The 23,629-nt window shown below is 40.0% G+C and overlaps 1 protein-coding gene across 1 annotated transcript in view; it reads right to left on the bottom strand.

The window, feature by feature from the left end:
- The window catches only part of LOC127667083 (uncharacterized), a 174,979-nt gene extending 152,124 nt beyond the window's left edge, over nt 1–22,855 (bottom strand). Inside the window, exons 1-2 of the mRNA XM_052160115.1 lie at nt 22,734–22,855; nt 22,496–22,697 (exon numbers count right to left, since the gene is read on the bottom strand). Coding sequence (XP_052016075.1) covers nt 22,496–22,697; nt 22,734–22,855 — 324 coding nt within the window. The remainder of the gene's footprint in view (nt 1–22,495; nt 22,698–22,733) is intronic.
- Between the last annotated feature and the right edge of the window lie 774 nt (nt 22,856–23,629).

Genomic DNA, 23,629 nt, shown 5'->3' with positions numbered 1-23,629 from the left:
GAGAAAGTAACTTCCTCACATGCTCCACAGCCTGCTGGGCTTCACCTCTGGATAATCCTCTCTCCTCACCACACTAGGTCAGTCCCCACCACCACCTGTGGTAGCTCCTAAGGGCCTCAGCTGAGACATGTTTCAGCTCCCACAGGATTCTTGAAGCCAGGACTCACGCTGAATATTGAATGTGTACTCCCCGACCAGAGCCTAGCCAGGTTACAATAAGAGCCCTCCCTACTCTATCTACAGGCAAGTCTTACAGTTTGGCTTAAACCCCAAAGGTTCTTACATGCAACAACAGACATGAATCTCAGATGAAACCACCACACTTACAAATACACACTGTATGATTTACATTTGTATCACATTCCGGAAAAAGACTAAACTACAGAGGTGAGAAAAATATTGGTGATACCAATAACGGGCAGGAGAATAGACTTTATTTTCTCCATCACATAGGGGTACTTTCAAGGTGTGTTGTTTAATTTACAAACAAGAACACTATATTGAATAGTGCATAGTGCTCACTAGGTAGCTCTTCTGTGCCTTGATGAATTCTTTGCTTTCCCAACTCCACACAGTTCTGACACCAGTGTGAGGCTTGATGTGCCCTTGGTCAGTTACCCTGTTCCAGGAATCTTGTTTATAATCAGTTCAAATCTTATTTTCAGTGTGAATACTTTTTCTTTGCTTCACTTTGAGCTTTCTTGACAGATTTCTTTTCTATTATCACTTCTTTTGACCTGTCACATGAGTTTATCAAAGACAAGGGGACAACATAACTACATGTCTGTCTGCTCATAAACCAACAGAAAGAACTAACACCACTAATACAGTGAATCATAACTCATTAACATGACTTCTGATATAATTAGACTATACTGATAGGGAACTGGTGTTAATTAACCATGGCAAGTAAAAGCCAGTGTCATGTAAAAGAAGAAACAATTACACTTAAAGTAATTTTAAAATGAATGAACTGAATCACCAGAGATTTAAGATATATAAATTGAGTACCTTCCTACATCTTATAATAATCAAAGAAGTGGGGAGGTCCCTGAAGACGCAATTCCATCTAGATTAATAAATGAGAAGAAATTTGTCCTACAATTCCAACTCTGATGCCAGTAACAAAATTATGGGTACTATTATGTTTTTATGACATTCCTTTTACAAAGTCAGTAATATTTTTTCATTGGTTGAATGGACCAAGAGAGAATAATATTAGACAATACTTGTAGAAATTCAACCAGACACTATCATACAAATATACACAGTGACTGCAACTGGTACTATTCTCTAATGTGCTCACAGAATCCTCATAGCCACCCACAAGGCAAGTGGCATTATAATCACCTGTATGTATAGCAGAATGCCAGAGAATAAGGAAGTCCAATAATTCTTCTACAGATAGGCCAACAGTAAGCAATAGAGCCAGGATTTGAACTCAAAAACAACTTCACAAATCAAGCTGTTCAAAATGCTATTTCTCTCTGCTTTCTGTACAAAATAAACACAGTCATCAGGAAGGGTACCCAGTACTGATCCCTAGATGTTGCACAGATATCACTTAGTGATGTTCAACACCACACACAGTTTGCTCTCCTGGGACATCAAGTACAACAAACAATGACCCACTGAGTTAGAAAAACCATTCCAAGATGCTAAGGGTGGCAGGAGAACAGAGTGAAAAAAATTCAAAATAAGTCCATTCTTCTATGGAAAACTGACATAAATACAAGAAGATCACTAATTTGTAAGACTAGAAAAAGTCTTGTATTTATCATAAATGTGTCTAAGAAGAGTACTGTTACAACAAGGTATGGAGCATGAACAAATTCCACTGACATTTTCAATACCTCTGACCCTGAAAGTTAATCATACTGCTTGCAGAGGTCTGATCTCACAAGAATTCCATAAGGAGCAGGAACGTGAGGGCCTAATAAGGATGTATGATACAGGAGCAAAGGGATTAGTTAACTAAAATAAGTGGATTCCTCTCTAAATATAATCCGCTCATAAGGACATTTAGAACATTTTTATCTCATTAGGGGTATTAAGTGAGGAAAAGAGTCTCAGTACCAAACAATCCTAATTATAATTCATCTTAGGAAATAAAGTGAGTTTTCGTAACTGAAATGGAAAATGTATGGCAGGAAACATCTTTAATATAATAACAGAACTGTCACCAAACTCAGACACTAAAACAAACACGGCAGGCTAAAGGAACACAATGAAAACTAACTAACTGCTCTCAGAGTGACAATGGCTTTTCATGTTTCTCAAAACATGCTTCTTCCTCTGTCATCATAACAACCCAAAGCACAAGTAAGATGACTGAGAAAAAGAGACTCAGTTTGTAAGCAGCAGGACACATAATAACGGTTTACTCTAACACATCTTCCATGAAGGTGACACAAGAAGTAAAATCAAGGCAGTTAATAAGGCAACTTCACTATCAGTGGGCTTCCATGTGGGGAAAACTCTGTCTACTTCGCCATCTCACCAGAAAGGAGAGCTTGCCAACCAAGTAGTGCAACAATAAATAAATAAATAAATAAATAAATAAATAAATAAATTCTACAGAAATGGAATGCATGGTGTGACTTCTTGTTGTTAGATGTTCAAAGACAATTTTACTAAAATTGAAAAGAGAAACTTGAAAGCAGGTAAGCTGTAAACCTCAGCAGCTGTCACAGAATTGAACAGGGAAGGGTTTGAGTTAAGCCGACATGGAGGTCAGCCACCTGGCAGATAACAGCTACAGGGCAGACACAAAAGCTTTAAAGAAAAGGAGACCTAAAGGACTAGAGAAAGCATATTTAGCTCTGGCCAGCAACCTAAAGACAGAAGAGAAGAAGGAGGAATATATATGTTCCGTTTTGAGTCAGAATTTACAATGGCAGGCAGACCCAGCATAAGCTGATGGTAGCTCTGTAGCTTCTGCATCGAGGATGCGAATTCCAGGAAGGGAACGTAAGATAATAAAACAGTAGGTCAGAGGTGATGCCCAGTGTTGGGTATCCATCACAGCTTCGGCCTCTTACTGTGGTAAGAGTCTCCCTCAGAAGGTAGGGCTGTCTCATTGCCTTTTTGAGCTCCACAGCCTTATTGCAAGCAGTTAATTTTCTAAATTTCAGATAGGAAGTAATCACTACCCTCTCCTAGCATAGTTCCTCTCAGGAAGCACTGGAGAAAACTTGGTCCAGTGCCTACTCTCAAGGCTGTTCATCTCCATGACTAAAATCACGAGGCATATCTCTCTTTGTTGAGAGCTAGGGCTTTCATGCTCCTAGTCTACACCATGCCCCCAGGAAAGAGGGGGCAGGCATAGGCATCAGTGTTTTCACATTAGGTACAAGTATCTGCCTTGATTATTTTTAAGTATCTATTTGAAAACTGTGAAGGGGTTGTTCTGTGGAAGTAAAAGAACAGTTGCATCATTATTCAGCGGTGGCTAAGAAAACACTTTACAATTACATAACAGAAAGATCAGAGGACAGGGAACTATTTTCCTACTGTAAGACTCAACACAGCTTTTAAAAAGCTGAATTTTTCAGCCAACAAAAGCAATCAGAACAATAGTCTATGTTATCATTAATTTTACACTTTCCAGTATGGCCCACTCTTCTCTGTAGTAAGTCTTTGCTATGGGGAATTAGGGTTGGGGGAAGAATATAGGGATTTAGATCAGTCAATGAATTTTGCATGATGTATGTATATATGTATGTATGTATGTATGTATGTGTGTGTGTGTGTGTGTGTGTGTATGTATTTGATAAATAAACTGTCCTTTCTTGATTAGGCAACTTTTCCTTTCCTTGAAAAATAGTGTCAATCCTGTTCCTATTCCTACCTGCCCCTGGTCCACCTACAAACTCTGTTTTCCCTTTCCAGAAGATCCATGTACCCACCCCCACCACAGTCCTCTCTCCTTGTTACTTACCCTCTCTGGGTTTGTGACTTGCAGTATGATTATCCTTAACAACTAATATCCACTTACAAGTGAGTATATATCATGCTTGCCTTTCTGGGTCTGTGTTGCCTTGCTAAGGATCATGGTATTGTTGATTGGTTGGTTGGTTGGTTGGTTGGTTGGTTGGTTGGTTGGTTTGTAGTCTAATCTATTTGTCTGAAAATTTCACGTTGTCATTTTTTTAACATCTGAGTAATACTCCATTGTTTAAGTGTATATTTCCTTTATCCATTCTTTGGTTGAGGAAAATCTAGGTTGTTTCCAGAGTCTGACTATTATGAATAAAGCAGCTATAAACATAGTTGAGCAAGTGTCTTTGTGGTAAGATGGAGTGTCTTTGGGTATATGCTCAGGAGTGGTATAGCTGTGTCTTAAAGTAAATCAATTCCAAATTTTCTGAGAAACATCCATATTGACTTCCAAAGTAGCTGTACAAGTTTGCACTCTGACCAAGAATGGAAGAGTGTTCCCCTTGTTCCACATCCTCACCAGCACGGGTTGTTACTTGTGTTATTGGTCTTAGCCATTCTGACAGATATAAGATGAAATCAGAAAGTAGATTCAATTTGTATTTCCCTGATGGATAAGGATATTAAATGTTTCTTTAAGTGTTTCTCAGCCATTTGAGATTCCACTATTTTGAACTCTCTGTTTAGATTTGTATCTTATCTTTAATTGGGTTATTTGGCTTGTTGATGCATAGTTTCTTGAGTTCTTTATGTATTTTAGATATTAGAATTCTATGTGATGTGGAGTTGGGTTGGAGATGGAGGGAGAGAGGGAGAGACAACTAGAGTTGGAGAGCATTTAGAGGGTGATGGAGAAACCCAGTATAGTAGAAACTTCTAGGAATTTTTAAGGGTGATCCTAGCAAGAATTCCTACTAGTGAAGAACACACAGCCTGAACTGGTCATCTTCTGTACTGTAACCAGGCAAGGCTTCTCGTAGTAGCACTAGGACACTAACTGAACCACATAACCTTCAATGTACAAACTATCCTGCCTGTAAGATGTGCTGGGGAAATGATGACTCGAGCTTGTGAAAGTGGCCAACCAATGACTACTCTAACTTAGGGCCTACACCAGGAGAGGGGCCCATGCCAGTACTGCCTGGATAGGCAGATGCTAAATGACCCAGAGACCTAAGGTAGAACCAAACACAACTGGAACAAAAAAAACCTGTCAATGAAATAGTTGCTAACGAACACTGTTACACTCATAGATTTGTACCTAGCACCAGAGAGGCTTCCTCAGGCAGCTAATGAGAGTAGACATAGAAACCTATTGCCAAAGATTACACAGAGTTCAAGAAAGCGCACCAAAGAAGAGGAAGAATTAATTGCAGGAGCATTGTTAGAGGACGCCAGGAGAACATGGCCCACAAATTCAACTAAGCAGGGGAGGGGCTCACAGAGACTGAAGTGGCAATTATGAAGCCTTCATGGATCTTCAATCGATCCTATGAATACGTCTTATGGATGTTTAGCTTGGGGTTTTAATGGGCCTCCTAACAGCAGTAGTAAGGATGTCTCTGAATCCTTTGCCTATTCCTAGGAATCTTTCCTTTGACTGGGTTGCCATTTCCAGCCTTGATATGAATAAGGATTTGTACATAGTCTTATTTTATCTTTTTATGGAATGTTCAGTTGATATCCCTTGGAGGCTTGCTCTTTTCTGAAAGGTGGGTTGGGGAGAAAGGATGTTGGGGAGAAACTGGGAGCTGTAGAGGAAGAGGAAGCTGTAGTCAGAATTCATTGTATGAGACAAGAATAAGTAAAAAGTAGTATCAGGATCAAGTCATATGACAGAAAACACATAGGTATACACACATGCATGCACCTGGACACACATGTGGTGCACAGGGACACACATATGGCCGTTATATTTTTGTATTCTCACATTTATGATGACTGTGGTAGTCTGAATGAGATTCCTCCACATAGGCTCATAGGCTCATGTATTTGAATGCTGGCGATCCAGTCAGTGAACTGTTCAGGATGGATGGAAGTGTGGCCTTGCTGTAGAGGATGTGTCACTAGCAGTGAGTTTTGAGGTGTCACAAGTCCATACCATTACTAATTAGTTCTCACTCTGCCTCACACTTGTGGATGAGAGTAAGCTCTCAGCTACTGCCCCAGCACCATGCTTGCCTCCTGATGCCATACGCACTACCACACTGGTCATGGACTCTAACCCTCTAAAACTATGAACCTCAAAAAATTGTTACAAGTTGCCTGGGTCATGGTATTTTAACACACCAATATAAAAGTGACTAAGACAATGATGAAATCCTATTACCTTAAAAGCCAGAGAGTAAAAAGCTTCAGACACTCTCCTATGTCATACAGACAGCATCTACCCTAAGCATGGAAACAAGTATGAATGTAAATGTATGAAGTCTTTCTTAATTTTAAGCTGAACTATATAGCACATACCCCCTACAGAACACAATCATCTTCTCTTCCTGTGCCCTGTAGCTTGTTCTTTCCATTGGAGCATCTGTTCTGACACTTAATGCCTTTACCTCAGGCATTCAAATATTACCAGGTCTAAATCAGGACCTATCTCAGGAAAACCCCAAGACTTGAATCACCCTTCACAGGATTCATCCACTGTCTAGACCAATTTTCAACCTCCCTGAGGCCTTTAACTAACTTAAGAAAGATGCAATGCTCAATAAAGATCCCCAGAAAGAGTGGTACCAAAGTGGAGACAGAGTATAATTGATATAATCAATGTTGACTAACTTTTGTAGGGTGGAGATTCCAAAGCAATGTAGGTAGAATAAGTTAGCAAAAGAAGTGGGAAAACTGCAGGAAGATAGAAAAGAGGAAAAGAGGGCTCCACATTTGACAGAAGTTTCTCCACTCCAAAGATGTTTGAAGAAAAACTGTAACTGCTAATCCTAGCCTTTAAAAAAAAAAATACTTCTGACATCACTGCAGTATTAGAAACATTTGGGAGTATGAACCATCGGCTGACAGTTACAGGAATCCTGGAAGGGGAAACAATGGTCAAGGAAGGCCAGACAGCAGTACAGTTATAAACCTCTGCACAGTCCCAAAGCTTCCTCCAAGCCATGCAAGCCACTCCCAGTAAGAGGTGGATGGGAATGCTGTTCCTCACTTCCCCAGGTGATGATGCTAAGGAGGGGCATGAACACAGCTCTGCTGCAGAGAACATTTGGGTTCCTTGGTTTTCTCACCTTTTGAAGTAAGACATGTCATGGGTTTCATTCCCAAGGGCCTGAGATTTATAGAAGCCAGTAAAGACATGATTTACAAGTCTAACTACAAAAAATGCTAGTATAAAAACAAAAACTTTCCAATTTTCCTTATGCCATGACTTGGTCCTTCTGTAATATAGGAAATGGGGTTGAGGAAAATGTTGTGGTTAAAAAAAAATACAGCAGGTCACTTCAAGATTAGGAATCTTTCAAAAAAGATAGCACCCTCACTCAAAAATTGCATTTATTTTATTTTATGTGTATGGGTGCTTTGCTTGCATAGATATATGTGCACCACGAGTGCCTGTTACAGACAGTTGTGAGCCACCCTGGGTGCTGGAAATCAAACCCCAGATTACTCCTCTTCCAGAGGAACAGTGTCTTTAACCACTGAACCATCTCCAGCCCTGTGCTCCAAGTTTGTGACAATGAAGGTTTGAAAAAACAATACACCCACTCTCAAAGCACGTAAGTAAAGAAAATAGATAAACTACCAAACCAGTATTCCATGCTGTCAATGAGTCAACAAGTACATCCCACAGAAACTAACAGTGTTTAATAAAAGTTCCTCTTTATCAATAATATTCTCATGTTACTTAAAAATTCCACAAAAATCAGCTCTTTAAAGGAATCTTTTTATAATTGAAGCCTTTCAACTTAAACGCTTATGCTAGCTAGACTGAGTATTTATAGATACTCAAAATAGTACACCTTCAATTCAGATGTCTAAGAGAGCAAAGTATAGTAGATGTTTTAACAACAAAATCATGCTTCCACAGAATGTCTGTTGCAAGAGAATATATCTGTAAAATCACATGTGAGAAATGTTTATACGTCAGAAATGTAACTAACTCATAAATACACAAAACACAATCTACCATTAGAATTAGAGCATCTGTAAATTCAATATCCATTATCTGCCTTTCTGGCTCTCCATGGATATCAAAAACAACAAGACTGATAAGCATCCTTTTCACTGTCTGTAGCGCATGCACACAATTGCCGGCTAGATTTTTAAGTACCCCATTGTGGCTAGCATGGCAATAGATGTTCAGGTCAGCCTGTTCGGCAGAGGGCAAGAAACCATGGACTCTGATATCAGAAAGTTAGACTTTCAACAATATGGCACACAACAGAGAACTTCCTGACCAGCACAAAACATGGTGGTTGGAGAAATGGAGCATGATTAAAATAAAAGAAACAATACGGGAGAGTTCATGATCTAGTGCCATTTCTATCTTTAGTATAGATTTTAAGATCTAATCTACTCTAAGTCTCTCAAAACAATAACTATTATTCCCATGAGGTAATAATCAACTTGAACTCAGAAAATTCAAGTTCAAGTGTATTGTATGCTGAGACGGTAGTCACAGAGAGCACAGTGGCACTGAATGAGTTCTCACATACTTTACATTCTATGGCCATCTGAAACCATGCATGAATGAAAACATACGTGGTGTCATAAGCACATCACAATCTTTCCTAGATAGCAAAGTAGTGAAGTATTAATAACTATATATGTCATTAAAAATATCCCCTGGCTCTTCTGAAGAGAACAGTATTCTCTAGCTCAGTGTAAGGAATCTGTTCAGTAGCCATGTTACAAAAATCCAAAAGCTAAGTTAATGCTAAAATGCTTATCAACCATGTGGGTTCCAGAGCCTACATTATGAAAAAAAATTACAAAAAAGCTGAACCCCAAGAGGAGAAAATCTCTGTTAATATCGGGTATCCTACTGAAAAGTCTTGAGAAACTGTGAGTTCTTGCCATCTCAGAAAGCAGGCTGACTTAAACACCTATCATTACAATGGACAAAACAAAGGTACCACTCCTTGTCTACCAGGGTGGTAGATGAAAATCCATGCTGAGCCTCAGGAAAGGAAGCTGAGCTGGACTCTCCCACCAAAGAAACAACTACCTCCACAAGGCAAGTATGGGCATTCCAGGGGGAGGAAAAGGTCTACCTCCCGATTTTCATCTGGCCTTGCTCCCATGTATCAAGTTAATGTTTTAGCTCAGTGAAAGTAATTACCAGCCAGGCTCTGCAATCCATCATTCACCATGGGCATTCCTGCTGATTCTTTCTTTGGTCTCTAGGACCCAAGAATCTCTTTTGTTGATCTGTAAGTGCAAAGGAAAGGTTTGGTTGTTACTAGTTTCTTGCTATTCTAAATTTCTGCCAAGTAATTAGAATAGAAAATGAACTATTTTCAAGTTTTTTAATTGAAGCTATGGGGGTTAGAGTAGTCATAGCCTCTAACAAAAATAAGATTAAAACCATACATCTTTGATGCCCCCCCACACACACACACACCTCTTCCAAGTAGAATGGACAAATGTAATCTGACTCTAGACAGTGAGCTTGGGGACTTGATCCAAATCACCCTCCTTCTAATTTGGCAAGAATACCTTAGTAAATTAGCAAACTGCATATAAATTTACAAAAGGTATTCCTATATCTTCATATCATCCAAAAGAAAAGCATTATTGGAATCCTCACTGCATAGACAATGAGTGGAAAGTTCAGAGGTTAGATGCACTATCCCCAGGAACACATTTCACAGGTTACAAAACAAATTTACCCACTCAAAACATTAGGCTTCTACACATCTTTCCAAGTAACTATAATACAGGACAGCTTACATGAGTTCTAACCAGGAGTAATATCCAAAATTGATTATCTCTTTGGCGTTCATCACACAGTAGGCATTGTTTATTTTACATACTCCACTAAACTACAGACGTGACAAAGGCATTCTAAAATTCCCCTCAATGCTGCCTACCATGTAAGTCTGTTTCCTTTACATAAGTACATTGATTAGCAATATAAATACAAGTAAATATAATAAATTTATAGATACATATGTATGCATATAATATATAAAAGACCTATGTCGTAATAATCACAGTAATGGTAAGTTAAAATACATCAGTTTAAAACATTCTGTCTTTGGTGATCAGAAACCCTATGGATATAGGATCTGTGGCTATATACACTACCAATCTAAACATCAAATGGCTGTGTGTGACAGCTAGCTTGTTCAGACAATGCTTCATTTGACAATGGACCATGAGAACACGGTGGTCCCACAGACTGACATGAAGCAATTTTTATAAAATGATCTAATGTACACATAGTTGAAAAAGAAAAAAAAAGAAACTGAAGGACAAGAAAACAAAGGCCTTATTGTTGGAGCAAAATATTGATGGTAAATTATCTGCTTACAAATAAATCTATGATTAAAAAGAAGAAGAAGAGAGAAACCAGAAAAACTACTACAGACACATTTGTGCCTGAGGAGGAGGCAGTCCTCAGAAGGGCTTGAGAGACGGTGCTAAGCAAATGGGCATCTCCATCTTGTCACACCCACGGACGACTTTCCAGGATGACAAGATATAATCCTGACATTGTTTAGACTTCAGCTCTTATATTAATTTTTAATCAGAAAAAGGTTTTAAATGAAAAATGTCTTGACAACAGTCAAATAATCTTGTACAATGTATCCATATATTAATCTAAGTATAAGATTCAAACATTTAAAAGTAAGTTTTATAAAATGCAAAGATTCAGTAACTTGATTAATTACTAAAGAACTACCCAGTACTCCCAGAGCTCCCAGGACTAAACCACCAACCAAAGAGTACACATGGAGGGACCCAGGGCTCCAGATGCATATGTAGCTGAGGATGGCTTGTTGGACACCAAAGGGAGAAGAGCCCTTGGTCCTGAGAAGGTGAGATGCCCTAGTATAGGGGATCTATACTTCCAGGACAGGGAAGAGGGAGTGTGTGGGTTGGTGAGCAGGGGGAGGGGGGAAGGGTTAGGGAGTTTTGAGGGAAAGCAGAACCAGGAATGGGGACATTAGAAATGTAAATAAAGAATACAACTAATTAAAAAACCAAACTAAGTGCAGAGGGCTTACAAAGTCTACAGTAGTTTGTTATAATGGCCCAGGTCCTCAAAGTCACACACCATTCACTCACCAACTCACCCACGGCTTTAGGTTTGTAAACTCCACTCATAGAAGTGCACCCTATGTATGCTTGATTTTCAGCATTTCTACTGTGTTCTTTTTGTATCTTTTCTGTGTTCAGATGTTTTTAAATATAAAAATATTTGACTACAATATGCAGAACAGAAATACGCTGTATAGTCTTGTGACTTAGGAGCAAGATAATGTATCACATAACCTTAAGGAATAGGCCACACCATCTAGGACTGTGAAGACTATTCAGTGATGTTCACATAACAATTCAATCTAAATGTCCTGGCATGTTCCTGAGGTTTAGCGACATGAGAACACAAATAACACCACACCTCTCTTTGTCACTGAATGAAACCAAGGCACCAGGATCTACAAACAGAACAAGCAACATCTTCTTTGGTGTATAAAAATTAACTTCATCACACATACTATTTTTCTTATTTCCACTCTGTATAATTATACACAACCTGAAAGGTGTGCTAAAAAGAAAGAAGTCAGCCATAATCCCAGAAATGAGAGCTGCTGAGATCTGCTTTTCCACCTAGCCATTTCCTCTGATAGACTATTCAAAATACTTCCCTTCCCACAGAAAGATGGAATACTATCATGATGGACAGTAATAAGATAGATAACACAGACTAGAAGAAATGGATTTCGTTGCACTTACAGCATTGGTTCAAACTCCTAACTAAAGAAACAAGGTAAACTGGAGGATCTATGTATTAAACTCCTTTGGAAAACTAAGAAAGGAGGCAACCTAACTACTCAAGTGTGACACCCATAAAACAAGAATAAATAAGAATCTACAGTGAGTACAGAGAGGTACCCCCTGTTGGAATTGGTTTTGTTCCTCAAAACCATTTTTTTACTTTCTATTTTAGCATTGAAACTATAAACTCTTAATTATTTTATCAATGAGAAACTTAGCTCAGTCCCAAAAGTGGGGGTGGGCATAAAAAGTCCTCTTTTTCTAAGGCAACCCCCCCTATATATGGGTCATGACCCACAGCTGGGAGCTGCTGAGCTGGGGATTAGGTGTTTACATGCAGCCTTACCAGTCTTGCTGGGTCCAGCATTTTCTGAATGTGCCCCCAGTCCTCCTTTTAGGAATAGTAATGCGTATCTGTGCCACTGCATGCTGAAATTAATACACATTTAGAATTCTCAGGGTCTTATTGAGACTGTGGAAGATTATGGGAGCCTCTGAAATAGGATTAAATACACTTTGCATTATAATAATGGCCTCTTAGCCTTTGGAGCCTGGGTGTGGAATGTAGTGGTTTGAATGAGAATGATTCCCATAGGCTCAAATATCAGAACCCTGGTGGTGACTTTACAGCTATACCTTACCAGGGGCAGGCTCTGAGACTTGCATGTAGACTAGCCTCAATTCCAGTTCACTCTCTCTGTTCATGTTTGGGGCTTAACAAGTGATCTCCCAGCTCCCTTCCATGATGGTCTCATCCTTCTGGAGGCACAAGCCAAAATAATCTCTTCCATAAATTCCCTTGGTCATAGTATTTTATTCCAGCAGCAGAAAAGTAAATAATACGGGCTATAAATAATCAAAGATTAAAACAATTTTTACTTAATCTTAAAAAATTCATGATAAAATTGGGCACCAAAAAAGTAAAATGTACGCACAGTCTGTGCTGCACTAACTATTGCAGCCGGTGTCCCTCTTCCTGCGTGGCAGAACTGCTGCTCCAGCTTCTGGACTCAGCCACAACCAAGAAAAGGCAAGACAGTAAACAACAGTTACAGCTCCTGCCACACAATTTACTTAAAACCCCCGACAGATTTACAAGTGCAATCTCAGTTTTTAACCCTAAAATAATTAGGCTTCACTGTTTTGATTATTTTGTCTTTGATGTAAAACTATAGGTGACAACAATGGTATGTGCTGTCCAAACTGCAAACAACTTGTTTTTAACAGATTATTAAAATAGTACACATTCACTGTGTTTTTTCAAAATTTAGAGACATAGAAAGAAAATGTTTTACTATATACAGATGATACCATGTACTAGATACTTGTGCAATGTTCCTAATTCTCAGTATTATCAGCAATGCTGAGATAAACTAAAATACGTTAAATTGTTCTATGCAAAATATCTACTTCCTCAGGACAAAATTCTTGACAGTAAAATGAACTTTAAGGGTTACAGTTTATGAACACTGAAAACACAGAGTTGGTGTATAAAGTCACATCATACCTGAAACCATATCATAAACTAAAAAGAAAATAATTATCTAGACATGTAACTGTCTTTATTCATTAAAACACACCCATTTTCCCCGTCATCATTCTCAGATTGCTTCCTCCAACAGCACTGCCTCGTGGTGGGTAGAAAAAATTAAGTCAATTTGATATCATAATGTACTCTTCGTTGATATTTATCAAGGGAAATGGGAAATTTGAAAATTCAAATGTCCAATTAATGGAAGACAAAAGGTTAATGCCAAGTAAATTTTGTCAAATGCATTATTTTCAGGATGCTTTATCAGTACAATCTGTCCAGAGAACTTCCTCCCTACAGGTTAAGCCTCATATTTAAACACATTTCAACCTTTCAACTGGGTGAGTGAGGTCTATAGAGAATGAATCCTTGCCGTCCTGAATAACAACACTTAACATTCACTTTGCATAAATCATCAATAAATCAAATTAACAGTCACTTACTTGTTACCACTAATTAGCTAAACAATCTACTAAAATATCCCCTTTGGAGCATTTGTAGAAAGATACAGAGAGGAGGGGATATATTCTATGGTGATGTGGTGAGGTATGGGAGAATGGGGTGCCTCAGCGGGCCCATGCCAAGGCATCCCTTCCCCCTGAGGACCAGCCACATGATGGTATAGTATAGAGTTTATTAAGGGCATGGGGAGGGGAGTTAAGAGAGTGGTAGAGGCAGAGAAAAAGACAGTAGAGAAGTAGAGTAGAGATGTAGAGGCCAGCCATGGCACGTGGAGGGGGGGGGGGGGGAAGGCAATGAGAGAAGGGAAAAAGGGAAGCAGGAAAAGAGCAAGGGAGGAGCAAGAGACCAAGAAGGCAAGAGAGCAAAGAGGGGGCAACCAGCCTCTTTTATAGTGGGTCAGGCCTACCTGGCTATTGCCAGGTAACTATGGGGTGGAGTTTAGACAGAATGCTAACATCCTTCATCAACTGACAGAAAATGGCTCTTAAACTAGGTCATACTAGCCACTCAAGAAAACACACACAGTATAACACATCTGCCATACAAACTGCACCCCGTAAGAAGTTCATTAAAAGAACACACCACAAGGGACTGATTATCATGATAACAAATGTAATACATGAGGCTGAAATATAATACAGCAAGGGGGTATTACTGCACACCCATGCCAAGATGTGCTCTTAAGAAATAACTACATGCAAGAGGTCAGGTGTAAGGAGGTTTACTGGGAGACTGCAGAGGGGTGAGGACCTGCAGACTGGGTAGAGGCAGACAAGAGCAGAGCCATGAGGGCAGATAAGGGAAGAGGGGGCCAGAAGACAGAAAACACTGGCAGAAATAAACTGTACCATACAACACCAGGATTACCAAATGCTGACACGTCTCTAGCTTCAGGCTTAGGGACTAACTAGTAAGCTCATTATTAGATCAAAAGAGGCACAAAGTCAAATTTTTCTAGCCACAACTTAGACTATCACTGCATTACATTTCATAAATTAATACAATATTTACACTGCTTTTGGTAATTATGCATGTTTATATCAAAGATTATTATATAAAGCATTAAATACCCTATCAAAGTCAAATTAGCTTTTATAAGATTTATAAGAATCTTTAACACTTAAAACATATTTTATCCACACACATGACTCTTTAGTTTTTGAAATGACCTTTGATTTGGTTTCTCTTTCTGAAATTTGTATTAATGACATATTATATACATGAAATATGGCTAAAGACACACAGAAGTTGTCAGCTAAGTCATAGGAGTAAAAAAGAAAATTTAAATGTTTTAGGAGCGTATGGAAAAGGCCCTGAGAATGAATTACTAAATCTGCAAACAGAAGAGTTTTGCTTTCAAATTTGTTCCAGGCAGGTATGAGGATGTTCAATGATGTATTCATTACAAGCCCAGAACTGCCATATGTTTCTCTTAAATTCTCCCTAAGTAGCTTATTTGCCAGTCCTGAAGACTTTATCACTTAAGAGTCAGAGAAATTCCTATTAGAAAATTACTGGTTCCAAGAAACACTGAATCTATACACCTACTTTTAAAAGCAAATGACTTGAGAATTCTGCTAATGTGTATGTCACAGTCATTAATGTAACTGAATAAGAATGTCCCCACAGACTCAAATATTTGGACACTTAGCTGGTGGTACTCTTTGGAAGGGATAAACAGATGGAGCCTTGCTGGAGGAAGTGAGTCCCCAGAGGTCAGCTTTGAGAGGTTAAAGACTGTTGCCATATTCAGTCTGCTTTCTCTGCTTCACACTTTGTGCCTGCAGATGTGAGCTCTCTGCGTTCTACTCCAGCTGCCATGCCTGCTGCTTGCTGCATTGCTGCCCATCATGATGTCTATTAAACTATAAGCAAAGTTCCTTTCTCATGGGAAAGGGAGCAGGAAGGTCGCTTCCTCAGGTTTGCAGCTTGCTTGGGAGAACATCCGGTTCTCTGCGTGAGGAAGTGTCTCCTCTGTCTTGGTAGGCTGAGAATGACAAAGACCCTAGGTTGCCTGGAAACCAGTAAGCTGGGAGCAATCTCCTCATGCCATTTCTCTACAGATAATGAAATATATCTTCAAATTTAAAGCCAGGGATGGGGTATTACACCTATAATTTCAGTGTCTGGGAGGTAGAATGAGGAGAATCAGGAGTTCAAGGATAGCTTCATTTGCATAATGAGCTCAGGACCAGGCTAGACTACAGAAACAGTATCCGTTCTGAATAAATAAATAAATAAATAAATAAGAAATTAAAAATAGTAATTCATTTGATTGCTCATTTAAGAGCACCTATGCTCACCAAGGTTTCTGCTGTGAAAAGCTAGTGAGAAAATTCTTATTGATGGTGTAATGAGGAGGGTAGACAGGTCTGATACTCAGATAGATGCTTAGACTATAGATATGGATCAGGAGTGCAGTACTTGCCTGTCTTTCAAGAGGCTGTGAGCTTGGTGTCTATATTGAAGGAAAAACAACACCAAGCAAAGCCCACAAGAAACTAAAACTGTTTTCTATACAAAATTGTCCCAATCAAAGACACCTCCCAAGTAATGGAAATTAGTCAAGTATCAGCAGAGAACAAAATTTACAAAGATCTGCTACTTCTCCCCAAATGGGATTCTTTCCACTCTGAGACCAATCTGTCAACTCCAGAGGAGTGGCTGAAGAGTAGCCATGTTTTTAACAAACACCATACTAAAAGAATGAGGACTGCAGTCTACAAATCTTCCAAATATTCTGATCTCTATATAAAGGGTTAGTATCTCAGAAATAAGAACAAACTAGAAGTAAACAAATCAAGTTTTCCAGAAATTAAACCCCACCTCACTTTAGTTTATCTGTGAAGTGGACTGAAGTAACTGGCAAGAAGCAACTGTAAGACCAACTATATTCCATGTAGCAGCTATCCCTGGTGGTCAACTTGACTATATCTGGAATGAACTCTGGCCTGGATCTTGGCTTAGAGATCTTGAGACACAGTGGCTATGAATCCCAGAAGATTTTGACAGGGAAATCTCTAAGTTCAAAGTCATCAGGGAGCAGGGCAGTGGTGGTACACACCTGTAATCCCAGCACTCTGGGAGGCAGAGGCAGGCGGATTTCTGAGTTTGAGGCCAGCCTGGTCTACAAAGTGAGTTCCAGGACAGCCTGGGCTACACAGAGAAACCCTGTCTTGAAAAACCAAATCCCCCCCCCACCCAAAAAAATAAGGAACACATTTGTAAAATGTTAACATCTGATGTTGGGTATTGGTTCTAATGCTTATTTCAGCTCCCCAAAAAGCTGCACTGCCAGATCTGAGGGTCCCTTCCCCCACCCTCCCCCGGTTAGAATGAGTAATAAAAAGTTGCCATACAGCCAAGGGCTGGGCAGAAAGACAGGGGCAGACTTAAATTTCAAGTGCAAGGGAAGGAGAGGGGGGAGGAAGAGAAGGATCAGATTTAAGAACTGAAAGAGGGAAAGCATCCTACACTGTAGGTGGAAAGTGAATGCAACCCTATGGGAAGAGGGCACAGAAGATGACAGGCAGCAAAGATACAACATAGATTTAAAATGCATTAAACCAGGGATACTGGAGGGAAATGTGTGCTACCCATCAGCAGGCTTATAAATGTCCAGCTATTGAGCTTAGTTAAGACATATCAAAATTAGCTAGTGTGTGTGTGTGTGTGTGTGTGTGTGTGTGTGTGTGTGTCTGGTGTGTCTTTCATTTACCAATCAAGAGAACTCTTGGGCAGGTGCAGTGACTTCACTACATGTCAGAAGCCAAAGCAGTTTAATTAATTCAGTCTAGTGCATTGAGGTCCCAAGAGAGTTTCACATTAACCTGGACACAGGGGATACAGAGCCCAGTCAGCCAATACACAGTTTAGTCAAAGTTTCAACTTTTTTTAAAGACAAAGCAGAATAAGATTTTCCCAGTTTCTAGTTCTCACCAGCTGCTCTTTCCTTAGCAATAGCATATCTCGGTTCAAAGTGACCCAAACCTCCTTGCAGCTTGAGAAATTTGTCAGCAGTCCAACTCTGAGATGTGTTAGATGTGTTGTCTAATTAAGCTATAAACAACGTTACTTTCTCATGAAAAAAAAAAATGAGCATGAAGCCACTTCCTCAGGTCTGCAGCTTGCTTGGCAGAACACCAGGATCCTCTGCTTCAGGAAGTGCACCTCCTCGGTATCTCAGTATGCTGAGAGTGACAGAACCATCCTAGGGTGCCTTGCAGCTAGCAAGGTAGGAGCATTATCATGCCATTTCTCCACAGTAAAGTAAAATACTTTCTACTGTGATCCCTAGAGATTGGCCTGTGGTCCTGAATAGCCAGAGAAATGTTGCCCTCTGTGGATTAGCTGCCTACGTTTGGACTACAACAGGCAAAGTCTCAATATTGTTGGCACTGCATTCACAGTCTTTTTCAGCAGCCTAGCCTGTGCCCTAATAAACTTAAGAACACTTAATAATTTTAGTACTAGTAATTTATTCCCCATTTTGGCTACATAATTCAGACTGTGCCTAAAAGGGAAAAATGAAACAAAGTATATTCTTAGTAATCTCAGATGTAAGAATGATGGAGTTTAGAGAATTATCCAACCCTTGTTGTATAACTAACCCTTCAAGAAATTTCTGTTAAATCTTGAGTGTGATTAAGCAAGACTAAGTCAGAAAGCAACATTCTGGTTCCCTTTTATACTAGGCTCAAGTACAATCATATACAATACACACATCGATCACAGACATTTTTTGTCCTCCTGCTCTCATGGAAAGCCTTGAGTCAGATACTCAGTCCAAACATAAGAAGCCAATTACAATAATAATAATAACAACAATAATAAAACCTGGTTTGGTGGCACACACTTGTGCCAGGGAGAAAGAGACTCCATGTCCTCCCTAGCCAGCCATCTGAGCCTACCTGTCCAATTCAAAGCCAATCAAAAATCCTGTTTTACAAAAAACAGTGAATGGCACCTGAACAATGACATCCAAGGCTGTCCTCTGGTCTCCACATGCAAGCTCACATGTGCAGGGCCACAGGACCAAATTAACGTGTAAAAGGATTTTCATCCACTGCAGTAAGAGAGCTCAATAAGGTAAAGGTTCTTGCAGCCAAGTCTGATATAACCAGTTCAATACCTGGGACCTCCATTATTGAGGTTTGGTCTGTTGCTATGTATTGTCCCAGAGACAAGAAAGTGCACAGGTAGATCCAAGTGAGGCTATGTGACCTTGCCTCCAAATTATTTCTGATTGGTGAATAGAGATGACAACAGTCAATAGCTGGGCAGAAGAAACACATGCAGGCAGGGTTTAGCATTCCAGGACTTCCAGCATCAGAGAAGAACCACAAGGGGGAAGACACCATGGGTTAGGTGAGTCGTAAAATAAAAACCACGTGGGTTGGCTACCTGTAAATAAGAGCAGTCCAAATGAAACATGGCACATTCTGTCATGGGGTTAGTATTGGGAAATAGACAACAGCGAGAGGTGCACAATCTACCCAGCTCTTGTGCTGATTAAGGTTAATTGTACATAGAAAGGTTGTGTGTATATTTTATCTGAGAACTAAGTGGTCAAAGGCAGGGCAAAAACCTGAGTTGGGATTAAATAATTTCTACAACATCCACATATACAACTCCTGCCCACCCCAACATACACAAATAATAAATGTAATTTTAAAGGGAGTTAAAGCACTTGTTAGTAAGCATGAAGATCCACGTTCGATCACCAGAACCCATGTGGTAGGACGATAACCTGCCCAGTCACTATCCTCTGGCCTCCATAAATGCACACTAACACACACTTACGAACACAGAATAAATTAATGTAATCATTAATTAATTAATTAATTAAAGGTTTTTTCACATCATCTCTTGTTGGCCCAGACTCACTTCTGTCTTTGGTTTACATAGCTCGCTTCCCCACATCTACCTCTCCTTATCTCATGCCTATCATGCTTGCATGTGTTTCTCCTCCCTAATCTCCATGTTTAAATCTATATTAAACTCTTTATAAACTACTGTTCTGGGGACTAGACGGATGGTCCCCAGGTTAAAAGAACTTACTGCGCAATCATGAGGCCTGGAGTCCAAATTCCAGCATCCTGTAAATACCCATGAGTATAGCTTCCAGGAAACAGACATTGTCTTAGGCAGAAATAATGAAAAACTGCCAGTGATTTGGAGGAAAAAACACTTAAAATGTATGGCAAAAATGAAAAACTCTGTTCGTTTAAAATGTAGCCCACAAAAGAGTTAGGACCTGGGTTATGAATGAAAGGGAAGTAAGTGAAAATCCCAGTTCCTTTCCTACCATGTAACCCAACCAAGTACCATTATTATCTCTACACATCTGTTTCTTGCTGAGTGTGCCAAATTTATATGCTGCTTCTCAATATCAAAAGGGAAACCACTTAGCAAAGAGTCGTGGAAATAGTCCATACATAGCAATTTACCAATTATTAAATTTTGGAACAAATGTTAAAAAGACAAGTAGTGTTTCATGTTTATTTTTAACTGACAGGCACAAGGCTTAGAATCCTGAATTAAAGTTGAGAGGGCTGGAGAGATGGCTCAGCAGTTAAGAGCACTGACTGCTCTTCCAGAGGTCCTGAGTTCAATTCCTAGCAACCACATGGTGGCTCACAACCATCTGTAATGAGATCTGATGCTCTCTTCTGGTGTTTCTGAAGACAGTTACAGTGTATTCATATACATAAAATAAATAAATCTTTTAAAAAAAAAGTTGAGACTGAGATATAAAAGGAATTACAAAAAGCCATTTTGCCCAGGACAAATGCTAAGTAAAAATATCTAGTACTATGGAAATATAATTGACATAGGCACAATCATAAGTTTATTAGAATAATTTGATGCATCATCTCAAAGTTTTTATTATTACAAAGATATGGTTTCATTTTCATAAACGATAAAGAGAAAAACAACACAGTAAAAAAAGAGAGCAAAGGTAGGAATGTAGAATATTACTAGGTTGCTTTATTTTCCAACTTAAGAACCAAAATACAACACAGGAAAAACTCCTCGTACAAAAATGGTAGAAAACATCACACTAAAGATAATAAAACACCTCTTGTTCCTGAACACTTCAAAAAACAGACTTCCCTTAGATCTTCGAGATTTCCTGTCTGGAAACAAGAAGCCCCAGTAAGTTATTTCATCACCACAATCCTATTTCCAACGTCAAAGCAAAACCTAGGAAAGCTACTCTGGTGGCTTTCTCATTCTCAGAACTTTATTTAATTCTAGACATACAGAGAAACTACTTAAAAAGTCAGATAAATTCTGATAGGCAACAAAATTTCACTCAAAAAAACAAAATATAAAAACGAATTCTATTTTGTCTTATGACAACAATAAAAAATGTTGTCAGAAGACAGGCAATGGTAACACACCGTTTATTCCAGCACTGTGGAGACAGAAGTAAGTAGCCAGATCACTTGACTTGGAAACCAGCCTGATATATAGGCTACTTGGGAAAACCCAGGGTTTCCTGAAGTACCTGCTCTGCAAGCATGAGGACCTAAGTTCAAATCCTTATGCACATAAAATCTGGTGCAGGGCTGCACATTTCTTTCTAACTCCAACTCTTTGTCTCACAAGAGACAGGTCCTGGGAGTTTGCCAGTCAAGCTGAAATACAAGCTCCAGGTTCAGTGAGAAATTAAGGTAGAGACAACTGGAAGACATTGACCTCAGACCTCTGATCTCTACACAAAGCATGGGAAACTCAGGCCTCTGTTCTTTAACATGGGTTAACTCAGTTACTCACTGTAGGGCTACAGAGTAGGTAATACTATAGTCATCACACACAGCTGAATATAATGAAGCTCCAGAAGTCACTAACCGGTCCATGGCCATGCAGTCAGTCAACAGGAGCAGGCAGGATCTGAACTGAAGATGTCAAAGTGTTCGAATCATCTACAGCATTCATTTAGTTAGCAATTTTTACAAAGAGCCTATCAGGTGCCAGACACAGTTCTAAGTACTAGGGATAAAATTATGAATAAATCTAATGAGATCTTTACCCTGTAATTAGTAAGAGAGAGCCAACAATTCTAATGGGAATAATTAACAAGTGTAAAGTGTATCTAATAATAAATAAGGATGAGAAAGAGAAAAAAATGTTTAATGCTAAACAAAAGAGTCAAATGACAAAGAGAGGGAGACTTGCTTCTCTTTTAGGAACCAGGAGAAGTTCTCTCAAGTAAAGAACAGCAATAGAAGTCAAGAACAACTGCCACCAACCAGAAATGGTGACCACTACATCTGCCAGGGTAGCATCCTAAAGCCCAATAGTGAGAGTCATGGGGTAAGGCTGACGTTAGGTTGGAAGCTGCCCTGGTGGCCGGGAGAAGCAGCTTAGATTCAATTTTGTGTGTAACCCAGGGCTTTTGGAGGATTTGAGCACAAATAGTTCAATCCAAGTTCTTTTTAAAAACATCATTCTTACTGTTATGTGAGGAACAGCAAGCTGGAGAACTGCATCTGGGGTGCGGGGAGACTGGGGGAGGAGAGGGAGGGAGCCCTGCCAGGATCTGCAAAAGCCTGAGGAGCGACCAAGCACAGAACAAACAGGAAATGAATGGCCAGGACTGACCTGCGCTGGAGGAAGGAGGCTTCGCTGGCGCTGGCGGCGGGACTCAGAAGCAGATCCGTGGGCGGGCGCACAAGTCAGCGAACTACGCAGCACGGGTAGCAGGGCCGGGGTGGCCGTGCAGTCGCGGCGGAGGGGGAACCGGAGGTCACGGGTTACACAATTCTGCAGCCTGAGCTGCAAGAGCGGCGCAGGGGATCGAGGTCTCCAGGGTCAGCGCCATTCCCCATACCCACCGCACCTGGGCGTTGGCAGGCACCGCGCCGCACCCCTAGTTCCTTTGCTCAGCTCAGCCTCCGGCTTCACGATGGCTCCGCCCCGCTCCTCGCCTCCCCCACATCCCTCTAGCGCGCCATGCCCCATCCTGCCTCTGACCTGCCTGCTGGGTGAGAGCTGACACTTTCAGTAGACACAGTGCATGGGAGCTGCTAGCACAGAGAGCAAAGAGACCCAGTCAAGGTCCTTCTCCCGAGTTGGGGGTGACATAGCCTCGGTGGTAAATTGCTGGCTGGCAAAGGAGGCCTCTGTGATATCAGACCTGAGACTCCATTGTTATTACAATAGTCTTTACAGTTGGAATATTCAAACTCCTCTCCCAACCAACTCCTTTCCCAAAGTTCAACACATTCTTTCCTCCACCTTAGAGACTTGAAAGTGTTTGCAATCACTTAAACAATCAGTACTGTTTTCAAAACTGACTTTGCAAACCTGAGGTGTTTCCCCCAGAAAAAACAGGAGATACTCAAATAAAATCGCTCTCATTCTCCCTCCTTCATAAATTCAACTTCAATATCCCATCCCATCCCTAAAAAGCAGCATGGTTCTCTGGACCCACAACTGAAAATCTAGAAACAGCTTAATTTCAGGAGTAACAGACAAGAGCTCCTAGTTGCCTTACCAGCAGGTCATGTCCTGAAATGTAACAGTGAAGAAAAAAAAGAAAATGAAGATTTGGGGGAATGATATTTTAAAAATTGTCTCTACACAGCTGTTATTTCCACTAAGAAAAATGAAAAAACTGTATTTTTAAGGCTGAGAAAAGCTTGTTCCACCACAGTTCACAAAAATTCATTCTAACCAATAGTTAGTCACAGCATACATTCTGTCCACCACTCACTTTACTACATCTTTTGTGCC

The sequence above is a fragment of the Apodemus sylvaticus genome, chromosome 16 (genome assembly GCF_947179515.1).
Source record: "Apodemus sylvaticus chromosome 16, mApoSyl1.1, whole genome shotgun sequence".
Taxonomy (NCBI): Eukaryota; Metazoa; Chordata; class Mammalia; order Rodentia; family Muridae; genus Apodemus; species Apodemus sylvaticus.
This window is presented reverse-complemented; position numbering and strand designations above follow the sequence as displayed.